Source organism: Cyprinodon tularosa, unplaced genomic scaffold (genome assembly GCF_016077235.1).
Source record: "Cyprinodon tularosa strain WSP-4 unplaced genomic scaffold, ASM1607723v1 ctg288, whole genome shotgun sequence".
Lineage (NCBI taxonomy): Eukaryota > Metazoa > Chordata > Actinopteri > Cyprinodontiformes > Cyprinodontidae > Cyprinodon > Cyprinodon tularosa.
Window position 1 is genome coordinate 620499 of NW_024038994.1, and position 12803 is coordinate 633301.

Genomic DNA, 12803 nt, shown 5'->3' on the forward strand with positions numbered 1-12803 from the left:
GCGGGAACCAGAGACAGAGGAAATGGGGGGTAGGTTCTGTGGAGGATGCCAGCATCCCTGAGTTTTCCTGGTTGGAGCTGCTTGCTCAGAGATTCTGTGTTGCTGCTCCTTACTCCCACATATAGTGTTTCTCATGGGAACCATTAATAAACAAACAGACCAAATACTCCAAAATAATCACTTCCATGTGAATCATTGACACAAATTGAATGCCTAATTATTATTTTAGACTAGACAAACAAGGGACTCATGTTTGTCTTATTTGAATTCGTTTTTTTAATTTTTCTTTTATTTGTAATGTTTGCTTTTTCTCCCCCAATATCTTTTTTTTACAGTTTATTTCTATAGCGCCAATTCACATCATGTCATCTCAGGTCACTTTCCAGTTCACCAGATCATCCAGTCAGATTGATTCCAAGTTTTCTATCTAAGGAAAACCAGCTGATTGCATCGACTCATTGACTCTTCAGCAATCCCTCACACTAAGCATGCTTGTAGCGACAGTGGAGAGGAAAAACTCCCTTTTAACAGGAAGAAACCTCCAGCAGAACCAGGCTCAGTGTGAGCGGCCATCTGCTGACATAGAAAAAGAAGTTTAGATACAAAAGGCAACTGTTTCACCTGTTTTCATTTTGTAAAAATATATTCTTTAAGGAACCTTTGGCTATCCGATAATTAATCGATTTATCGAAAAAATAATCAACAGATTAATCGCTTTGCAGCCCTAGTTTGATCCCTGATTTAGAGTCTTTCTTTGTGGAGTTTGCACATTCTCACCATTCCTGTTTGGGTTCTCTATGAACTTTTCCTCCCAGTGTCCAAAAATATGACTACTAAGTTAATTGGGGACTCCAAGTCTTTTTTAAGTGTGTATGTATTGTTTTGTGTCTCTGGTTTGCCCTGCAATGGACTGGGGCCCCACCCAGAGTGTAAACTTCCTTTTGCCCATAGACTACTGGAGATAGGGAGGGGCCTGCCCTCTGTTACCTTGATGCACATGGTGTTATAATGGATGGATGGTTTTTGGCAGTGATTGAGTTTGGAAAAAACTTGATTAAAATAACTTAAAATAGTTCCTTTTCTCATTTAATACCGAAAAACTTCATTTATTTTTTCCAAATTTTAGTGGAAAGATGGCAAAATTGAATTCTTGATTTCAATTGAATTCTTTTAGAGTCACAGAAAAGATCAACAGATGGACCCATATAAGGTCTCAGCAACTCTTGGCTAAAATGTTTCTTTTGGAGACTGCCATGCAAACATAGGTGAGATGTTTCAACTCCTGATAGCTTTTCAAAGAGAATCTACCTGCATAATCATTTGAAATCAGAAGATGTGAGCTGAAATCCAGCAGATGCATACAAATCTAAGTCAAAGGCAACTTCATAGATGTTTCCCCTTGGGATCATGGAACCTCACAGCCTGCTGAAGTTATAGGTTCAACCCAGCGACTGAGCTGGAAATTCTGCCCCGTGTTGTTCAGCCTCCAGGCATTTATCTCCGGAGCTGATAACCAGCCTCCCAGTGGTCCCTCAGACTCCCACTGCAGATCTGACCCTTTGTTTTGGCCTCTAATTGGAGCTGCTGAGAGGTCAACACAGGAGCGCCTGTTGATGGAAGCAGCTTGAGTTTAATTAAAGCTTCAAAGAAGGATTTTTTAAAGTAAAACCCACCTGTCTTATTAGCAACAATGCCAGAGTTAAATGCTGGTAAAGTCTCTGCTGATTGCCTCCCTGCAGCTTTGTCTTCTCTTCCAAATAAATCTACAATATAACTGGCTTAAAACCCTCTACGATTAGGAGGATAAGTCAATCAAAAAACAAGTTTTTTAAACAATTTCAATCAATCTTATATCAACTGGCTTAGCTAACATATTTTTTATATATTCTTATGAGGTATTAATAAGCTGTTTTGTCAAAAATGTTTATAATCTATCGTCAGTTGTTTAAAATGATGGCTCTCAGTTTGAGCAAAATGAAAATTATATAACTGAAATTTATCAACGTAGACATTTCTTAGTCAGATAGAACAATGGTAAATAATCACGGACATATTGCTATAAAATAAAAATAAAAAATGTGCAAACAGCAGTATCCATCCACATACATTTTCAAAAAGAATTTAAAATGTAAAGTTTGGGTGAGATGGTTTTTCATACATTAACTATAATCACGAGGATACCATTCTATTGATTAAAAGCATGCGGTTATTTAATTAATAATATTTAATATGTTTTAATAAGTTGTATTTTCTTTGATCCATTGAGTATCTATATTATTCCTACAGGCTTGGTTAAAAATATAATCCTGAATTCTTAGTGGTTAAATGTCCTTTGGCAAGTTGACCAAATGATTTTTTGAGGCTTTCTATAATCTGGCACAGCCCTGCCTGGATATTAAAGTCCTGTTCCAATCATTGATCAAGGCTGGTTACCTTACACAGACCAAGCTTTCTAATGTTGTCCATAGAATATTTTTTTTCAATAAGCTTAGGTTTGGAAAAGTCGTTAATAGTTAGTCTACTTTATCCATTTTGCATTTGGTGATAATTTGATCAACTGCTCTGCCTCTCCTCTCATTTCTAGTCTAGACGTCTGTAATCCTTTTTTAGGTTACTCATCCTAGCGAATGTAGATTCACAGCATCAAAGCCCTCTGCTGGGGCCTGTGCGCCAAAAAACTCATTTAATTTATGACATTATATGCTTCCATCTTCTTGAACCCCAGTGGGGCTCAGCAGATGGCCGCTCACACTGAGCCTGGTTCTGCTGGAGGTTTCTTCCTGTTCAAAGGGAATTTTTCCTCTCCACTGTCGCTACAAGCATGCTTAGTGTGAGGGATTGCTGAAGAGTCAATGAGTCGATGCAATCAGCTGGTTTTCCTTAGATAGAAAACTTTGAATCAATCTGACTGGATGATCTGGTTGAACTGGAAAGTTTCTTGAGATGACATGATGTGAATTGGAGCTATAGAAATAAACTGAATTGAATAATGACAAAACATTAGCAGCAGGGGCGGATTCAGGAAATTTGTTTTGTTGTTTTTGTAGCTTCATCTGGTCTGTTCCTGTTTGGCTGTGACTCCATCCTGGAGAGAAATATCAGCTGTGCTGCTGCCATCAACACCTTTGTTTCTATATGTACAAGATCTGCCCGTTTTTCAGTGTAGTCCTGTGTCTCTGACTGTGACTAACTGGATGTGCTCTCTTTATTCTCTGACATGGGAGCTGGCTTGGAGCTCGTCTGCCTTTTACAGTTGCCTTTTGTATCTATGCTTCTTTTTCTATGTCTGCTTCTGTCTCCTTGAACCCCAGTGGGCCTCAGCAGATGGCCGCTCACACTGAGCCTGGTTCTGCTGGAGGTTTCTTCCTGTTCAAAGGGAGTTTTTCCTCTCCACTGTCGCTACAAGCATGCTTAGTGTGAGGGATTGCTGAAGAGTCGATGCGATCAGCTGGTTTTCCTTAGATAGAAAACTTTGAACCAATCTGAATGAATTGTGTCTGTAAAGTGACCCAAGATAAGATGACTTTGGTGCTACATAAATAAACTGAACTGAACTGTATTGTATATAAATTATAAAAATTTCTCAGATTTTTTTGACAGTTTAGTTTTTTTTCCCCCTTTACTTACTTAAATGTATTTCTTTTCTTTAATTTCAATCATGCTCTCTGGGAAAAGATGGGGCAACAATGCTGTGAGGCAATTATGTTCAGCAACAAACAACGAAAATGTAACATCCAAAATGTTTGCTGATCCTGGCATTACACAGTAGGCTAGTTTATCAGATGCGAGTATAAAAATGAGAACAACAAAAAAAAAGATAATATTATAAGCATTTTAGTGAAAGGATTTTTTATATCAAAACCATAATTAATGTGCACAAATAAAGAATAATTGTATTAACCATGTTTTATGGGGCCCCCAGGAACTTGGGGCCCTAGGCACCTGTTCAGTAATGGTACATGCCCCCCTGATTGTCAGATAACTGTTATTCAGAAGAACAAACACTGGAAATATCTTAATAAATGTAATGTTATGCTGACGCAGGCATCTGGAACATTTATCTGCTCTTCACTCTGATCAACCCAAAAGTTTTTAGCCCTAACTAATGTCTGAACATTTTTAAAATAAACAAATAAATGCACCTGTTCCTGTTAAATACCTTATAGGAAACGGAGCATTTCTGAGCCAGATCCTCGATGTCAGAAGAGACGAGGTCTTCCACTGAGAAAACAACAATCCAGGTTTTATTTAGCTAATCTTAATTATTTGTCATTAAAACAGCAGAGATTCAGACTAACCTGTTCTGACATCAGCTGCCCGCAGACTCCGCAGTAAATCCGCATCCAGACCAGGACACATCCCCGCCAGTAACACCACCATGGCTCATCTCTCACCGCTTACCATCATTTAGCAGCTAATTGTAGCTAAAGATCTTGTTAGCTTCGCGGCTAACTTTAACAAACTTTTCAGTCTAAGAGCGACGCGTTTAAAAGAAGAAAATGGTTCGCTCTGTAGATTTCTACTTAAAGATATTAAAACTTAAAATGCTTCTATTGGTAGAACCATTAGTTTGGATGAAATTCAATAGCTCACTATAACTTTGGAGTTTAACTGCAGCATGGAAAGAAGCAAAGCCCATCAGAGCTTGCCGTAGCTCTCGCGCAATGCATCCAGGGAAATGTAGTAAACTCCCAAAGAGCAGGTTTTTCCTTCTGTTTGTCTATTTTTGTTGGTGAGATTAATTGTAACTGTATGAACTTTTTATTTGACATTTTAGGATTTTCATTTTTATGAATTAACAAATTATTAACAGTTCTTAAATTAATCTGTCCACTAATCCGTCCATCCATGTATTCCATCCGTCCATCCATTTATCCATCCATCCGTCCGTCCTTCTGTCCATCCATCCGTCTGTCTGTCCGTCCATCCATCTATCCATCCATCCGTCCTTCTGTCCATCCATCCATCAGGCCATGTATTCGTCCTTACATCCATCCATCCATCCATCCGTCTGTCTGTCTGTCTGTCCGTCCGTCCGTCCATCTATCCATCTGTCCGTCCTTCTGTCCATCCATCCATCGGTCCATATTCGTCCTTACATCCATCCATCCATCCATCCATTAATCCGTCTGTCTGTCCGTCCGTCCGTCCATCTATCCATCCGTCCGTCCTTCTGTCCATCCATCCATCGGTCCATGTATACATCCTTACATCCATCCATCCATCCATCTGTTTGTCCGTCTGTCCATCTATCCATCCATTTATCCATCCGTCCGTTCATCCATTTATCCATCCATCCGTCCGTCCTTATGTCCATCCATCCATCGGTCCATGTATTCGTCCTTCCATCCATCCATCCGTCTGCCGTCCATCCATCCATCCATCGGTCCATCCATCCATCCGTCCGTCCATCCATCGGTCTGTCCGTCCATCCATCCATCCATCCATCTCTCCTTCCGTCCGTCTGTCTGTTCGTTGATCCATCTATCCATCCATGTATCTGTTTATCCATCAGGACCACAATACTTCATTCCAATTCAGTTCAATCCAATTTAAACGTAATTTGTTATAAGATATCCCAATAAATTAATGTTGCCATAAATCTAGAAAATAGATATTTCAATTAGTTTAATTCAATTAATAATTCAGTTAATTAAGTTTATTTCTATAGCGCCAATTAACAACACACGTCATCTCAAGGCACTTTCCAGTTCACCAGATCATCCAGTCAGATTGATTCAAAGTTTTCTATCTAAAAAAAACCAGCTGATTGCATCGACTCATTGACTGGAAGGCAGTTTCTCACACTAAGCATGCTTGTAGCGACAGTGGAGAGGAAAAACTCCCTTTTAACAGGAAGAAACCTCCATTAGAACCAGGCTCAGCGAGCGTTACCAGAATGGCTGACCCGGTTTTCCAGGTGCTCTATTATTTTTTTAAATAGTTATCCACAGTGTGTAATGTTGTACTAAGGCCAATAATACCAACACTGTGGTTCTTCCACAGTCAGCACTCATAAAGATGTTCTCAAACACTTTGACAACAGGAGACTATCCACTGTGGCGGGCAGGGGGGGATTTACCATTAGGCAATATTAGGCAGTTGCCTAGGGCCCCAAGTTCCTGGGGGCCCCATAAAACTCTGTTTACATGTATGGTTAATACAACTATTCCTTATTTGTGCACATTAATTAGGTTTTTGTTTTGTACAGCTCTCATGAAACTTCCATTTCTTAAAGTGCAGCAGTGATCAGATGTAAACATTGTGAGAGAAAAAACATGGTGGAAAAAAACACATTAAAATGGAAGGTCAGAGCTTGAAGGAAAAGTCCGCTTATATTCAGAATTCAAACTTCTGAAAGTTCTTTAAATGTGAAATGATTCCATCCTGTTCAATAAATGATCAGTGCTTTTAATTTAGAGTAATTTTCATGTGAATGTGCTTTACTGGAGGCATCCATGTTTGTCAAAGAACACTACTGCCACCTACTGGTTAGTGACGTCACGGTGCGGTATCGGCTGTTGATCAAGTCCCAGTGCTGTATCTGGTGTTTGTCACAACGCGCTATTATCCAAGTCATCTTGAAAACATTCTTCTTCCAAATGTTGGCTACATATTAGAGCCGCTGCTCCTCCACGTCGAGAGGAGCCAGTTGAGGTGGCTCGGGCATCTGGTTAGGATGCCTCCTGGACGCCTCCCTGGTGAGGTGTTCCGGGCACGTCCCACAGGGGGGAGGCCCCGGGAAGACCCAGGACACGCTGGAGGGACTATGTCTGTCGGCTGGCCTGGGAACGCCTCCTGAGGTGCTAAAAGAAGTGGCTGGGGAGAGGGAAGCCTGGGCCTCCCTTCTTAAAATGCTGCCCCCGCGACCCGACCCCGGATAAGCGGAGGAAGATGGATGGATGGATATATCATCCTGTACAGCAGTGTGCTTTTTAGAATCATTTAAAACAACTGTGCAGGGGTTTCAAACTTCAGTTGTGGGGGGCCGGTATCCTGCAAATTTTGGAAGCATCTTTGCTTCGACACACCTGACACCTTCGGTCCGTTTACCATCAGGCTTATCCCTCCTGGGGTCAGAGGGTTGCTGGTGTCTATCTCCAGCTGTCTGTGGGCGAGAGGCGGGGTCCACCCTGGACAGGTCGCACACAAAAACAAACAACCATTCACACTCACGGAGAATTTAGAGACGCCATTTAACCTAACAGTCATGTTTTTGGACTGTGGGAGGAAGCTGGAGTACCTGGAGAGAACCCACGCATGCTCAGGGAGAACATGCAAACACCATGCAGAAATACCCCGGGCCAGGAGTCGAACCCAGAATCTTGTTGCTGCAAGATAGGAGCTCTAACTGCTGCTCCAGTGTGCAGCCCCACCTGACTCCAATATCAGCTTTTTAGCAGAGCTATAGTAGTTTGTCCATTTTTTCAGGCATGTAGGGCAGGCGACACATCTAAAAGCTAAAGGACCCAGCCCTCCCCGATTTGAATTTGAGACCACTGGTTTATAGCATGAGGGTTATTCTCGTCTGCCTGCGTTGGTCTTGAATACTTGTCAGTCACATGCTGGCAGCTTAAAATCATACAGCAAAAAAACTCCTGTTTTGATGGAAGTTCAAACTTTACACTCTTTAAGAATTTGATTAGCGTACCTCAGTGAGGGAGGCAAAGCAAGACAATTTTAAGTGCAGCCAGAAAGAAAAACAGATGAAAAGTCTTTGAGATTAAGGTCGATAACATATTGAGAGAAGTGAAGAGGCAGCAGCAACATTCTACCTTCATAATGAACTGAGCTCTTTTAAAAAAAGAAAACTTCAGAAGTCTTCAACATTGGGTGCAGAAACAGCACTCCAAACACAAACATCCCTGTGATCTGTCAGCACATAAACCGCCTGCAAAATAATTTCAATAATGGCCCTGTTCCATTTGTGACAAATCAAAACTTATTTTGTAAGTCATTTTTACTTTTGCATAGCCTGTCTTTTACTAAAAAGCAAGACGAAAATACCCACCTTGTTCACCCAAATTTCAAGAAATGACAGGTGCTGCACATGGGGTGCGTCAGATTAGAGACTTTTGTCAGTGAGTAAAGTCAAAGCTGCCTGAAAACAGATAATTATCTTAGACAAGAGGGTGGGAAGTAATTCTCTGAAACAAAATGTCAAGGAACAATGGCTCCTTTTTGCAGTGCCACTTCTGGAAATCACACAAAAGCCACAGATTTATTGATCACTTAGTTGAGCAAAAGCATTTAGCCTACAAAATGTATAGCTGCAGAACATTTGTAGTTCTGGCAGCAGGACCTAACCAAGCATTTTTGGCTTATTTCAACAAGCAATTGAAGTGAGACACAGTTAATGTTGCCTTCAAGGTCTACCTATTTGTGTTACTAGATGTAAATGAATGCCATTGCTAAATCAATTTGAGTGCTTTTTTGGAGAACTATAGGTCTGAGCCAATCTTTATAAGAGGAACATGTTTTGTAGACATTTTAGGCTGACATTCTAACCCACTTCACTGACAGTCATCAGTCTGGGAAAGTTACAAAGAAATTTCTAAGGCTTTGGGACTCTAGTGAACCATAGTGTGAACTATTACCACATGAAAAGTGTTTCATTTTCCCAGGAGGAGACCGCCTGCCTACAATGCATCCCAAAAGTAATCACAGCACTGAACTTTTTCCATGCTGATCAGAATTTCTTTTACTGCCATGTTTTATTTTGTATTATGCAATTTTTTTGTTATTATGACTCTTCTTTTGAAAGGCTTCTTTAGGAACTTTATTATGCACTCTACTTAAAAACAATCAATAAATCCCCTGGACTAGATGGCTTCCCTGCATTTCGGCCTGTTCTCTCTCCAATTTTCCAAAGAGTTATAATTGAAATAAAAGGAAAGTCAAGACTTCGTATTTCGAGAATAAAGTTGTAACATTACAAGAACAAAGTTTACGATAAAGTCTTAACATTACGAGAATAAAGTAATAAAATTAAGAGAATAGAGTCATAACATGAGAATAAAGTCGCAACATATGAGAATATAGTCATAAAATTACAATAGAGTCATAAAATTACAATAGAGTCATAAAATTACGAGAATAAAGTCATAACATTACGAAAATGAAGTCATAAAATTAAGAGAATAGAGTCATAACATTATGAGAATAAAGTCGCAACATATGAGAATATAGTCATAAAATTAGAATAGAGTCAAAAAAATTACAAGAATAAAGTCATAACATTACGAAAATAAAGTCATAAAATTAAGAGAATAAAGTAATAAAATTACGAGAATAAAGTCGCAACATATGAGAATATAGTCATAAAATTAGAATAGAGTCAAAAAAATTACAAGAATAAAGTCATAACATTACGAAAATAAAGTCATAAAATTAAGAGAATAAAGTAATAAAATTACGAGAATAAAGTCGTAACATTCTGAGAATAAACTCATAAAATTACAAGAATGTAGTCATAAAATCAAGAGAATAGAGTAATAAAATTACAAGAATAAAGTAATAACATTACGAAAATGAAGTCATAAAATTAAGAGAATAAAGTCAACCAAAAACGCTACATGATTGCAAAGATATTGAACGCATAAAGGTTTTACAGCCTTTTCTAACAAAGTGTACCTAATAAATTGGCCGGTGAGTGTGCATCAAAGCCTCAATATTCACAGCAGCATGTTGCCGTTTGAAATAACAACCTTTATTGAAACAATGTAATCTCTGAGTCTCGATCAAAATGAATGTGGCATGTAATAAAAAGAAGAGATACTGTAGGCAGGGCAGCTCTGTGTGAAGAGCAACACGGTCACTTTAACTCCTTTGGTGATTTATGACATCCAGCATATGATGAATGTTTACAGCATTGCCAGGCAATTTGCCCACTGAAGATGACCTACTTACCAGCAAGGAATGTGAACTGCTCTGTGTTAGTTATATCAGTAATGAATTAAGTTCACTGAAAATATTTATTGGACACCAAAGTTATTAATGGGGTGGAAAGCACCCGCAATCCATCACCCCACAGCATGAGGCGGACTCGCACGGCCTGATCAGGGAGACACCGCGTCATCTCGGCTTTCCAATTGCTTACGTATTTATTTATTTTAAAGCTGAAGCTAAACAGCCTGTACAAAGGAAAACCTTGTTTAATTTTTTTTTGGTAGTATTTAACGACTAAAGTATGTGTTTGACATCCATTTCTATTCTTATGTAAAACATCTATTATTTATGTGAGAATTGAAAACACTCCAGAGGAGAACAGAATGACATGATTTAAGAGTGTCATGATGGGTTCACTAAAAGCGACCCAAGAATGCAGAACACCACTGACGGACACAAGGATGAAAGTTTAACAATTTATTTATGGACAAACACACAGAATATACTGGTTCAGGTTCGGGGCCTGGATTCTGGTTCACCGGAGTCTGCGTGAGAGACAGTTCAGTTAGCGTTGTCAACGGAGGTTTCATTTCCTGAAGTTTACTGATTGTACCTTGAGGGTTCTTGAGGTTAGCTTTGGGAGAGTCACTGTTGGTTCTGGAGAAGAGTTCATCAGCAGAGTCCGTTTGCTGCTTCAGCGTCTCACGTCTAATTTGAACAGACCTTGGCTTTGGGTTACCCAGCTATAGTCCAGAGCTGCTTGGAGGTTCTCTGTGAATCTTCAGGTTTGGCTCTGAGGGTCGGCTCGGCAGGTTAGCTCTTCCTGAGCTTTCACAGAGGAGGCACAGGTTTCCTGGAAAACAGAAACAGGGATTAGAATCCAAGCTGGATTCAAAAGTCATCGAAATACTCTGAGGATCTAGGCTTAAGCGCTGACCAACTGGAACAACACTGCGGCGTTGAGGCAAGGTCTGGCGGACTCTGCTGGAGAAAGGTGGAATTTCTCCAGCTCCCAACAAAGAGCATACTTAGAGAAATAATTAATACAAATTAGCATTTAACAGAATAGTGTCAACAAATAACAAATACTTAATACAAAAATAGAGTCATGGGAATAAGATTTTTAAAATATTTACTTTAGAAATAGTCTAATAAATATTTACATACATACCTCGACTTGTATTCAATTCAATTCTATTCAGTTTATTTCTATAGCGCCAATTCACAACAAGTCATCTCAAGGAACTTTCCAGTTCACCAAATCATCCAGTCAAATTGATTCAAAGTTTTCTATCTAAGAAAAACCAGTTGATTGCATCGATTCATTGACTCTTCAGCAATCCCTCACACGAAGCATGCTTGTAGCGACAGTGGAGAGGAAAAACTCCCTTTGAACAGGAAGAAACCTCCAGCAGAACCAGGCTCAGTGTGAGCGGCCATCTGCTGAGGCCCACTGGGGTTCAAGGAGACAGAAGCAGACATAGAAAAAGAAGCATAGATACAAAAGGCAACTGTCAACCAGCTCCACAGGCGGCCCCGTCCAGGAAACACACAGCCAGGCAGACGAGCTCCGAGCCAGCTCCCATGTCAGAGGATGAAGAGAGCACATCCAGTTAGTCACAGTCAGAGAAACAGGACTACACTGGAAAACAGGCCGATACAAATTCAGTTTTTAAAAAATTATTCTGTTGGGTTTAGGTCAGGGTCCCATGTAGGCTAAACAAGCTGAACCACTCCAAACTCTCTCGTCAATGTCTATATAGAGCTTCTGTTGCACACTCGAACAAAGTGACGTCGAGACATGCGGTGGTTGTAAATTTTCCTTTACTTTTTTGTTTCTTCTGGAAATACAAACAGCATTCGTATATCTGACGTGCATCACACTATGGCTGCTATCAACTTCTGAGCTTCTTCTCCAACAGTAAACTTTGGACCCAAGGGTGCCCTAAAATGCCTGTTCAAAACAAATCCCTTTCTAAACTCATTTCAATCTCTCAGCCAGAACAGTTATCAATATACTCTTATGAGTGTTCGGCTTAACATTAACAATAAAACGCAGCGCTGTTTAATAACAAAACAAAATAAAATATTGGGAAAGAGAATAGAATATTTTAATGGGGGGGGGGACCCTTGATCTTATCTCCCAAGCATCTGACCCCCCACACTTCCTTTTTGGAATAGTATGCATTCATGTTGGAAGAGGAAGGGGGGGCTTCTCTAAGCTGTTCCCACAAAATTGGGACCATTGCCCTGTTGCCAACCTTTTGTTCGCTGAGACATTCAGAGTTCCTTTTTTCCTTTAAATAATGTGGAAAAAATAAATAATCCAACAGAAAACAATGACACAGAAATGGAACAATGAAAAATCAAAATAAACAACATAACACACAAAAAACACTATTTATGAGACTTTTCAGCAAACCTTTCAACACAGCATAAATCTTTTAAATATCTGGCAGATCAACATAAACAAGATCAGGAAAAAAAACTATCATGCTTCATTAGTATGATGAGCACAGCAGGAAGCAGTCAACACAATCATGAGAATTCAACAATTAATTCAAACACTTGTATACATATCTTTATGCATCTAAAAACAACCCAGTGCAAAATGAGATAAACATATTTATTAGTAACATCAAATCACTTGTCGTAACAGAGAGTAAAATACAAAATATTGAATCTGCAATTACTGACAAAGAACTTTATTATGCACTTTAATTAAAAACAATCAGTAAATCCCCTGGACCAGATGGCTTCCCAGCATTTCGGCCTGTTTGCTCTCCAATCTTCCAAAGACTTATAATTGAAATAAAAGGAAAGTCAAGACTTTCTATTTCGAGAATAAAGTTGTAACATTACAAGAACAAAGTTTAGGATAAAGTCTTAACATTACGAGAATAAAGTAATAAAAT

The 12803-nt window shown here is 39.4% G+C and overlaps 1 protein-coding gene across 1 annotated transcript in view; it reads right to left on the bottom strand.

Annotated features, from left to right (window-relative positions):
* Positions 1-4652, bottom strand: part of rad51d (RAD51 paralog D) — a 45563-nt gene extending 40911 nt beyond the window's left edge. The window contains exons 1-2 of the mRNA XM_038290762.1: positions 4299-4652; positions 4160-4221 (exon numbers count right to left, since the gene is read on the bottom strand). Coding sequence (XP_038146690.1) covers positions 4160-4221; positions 4299-4380 — 144 coding nt within the window. The 5' untranslated portion in view covers positions 4381-4652. The remainder of the gene's footprint in view (positions 1-4159; positions 4222-4298) is intronic.
* Positions 4653-12803: the final 8151 nt, after the last annotated feature.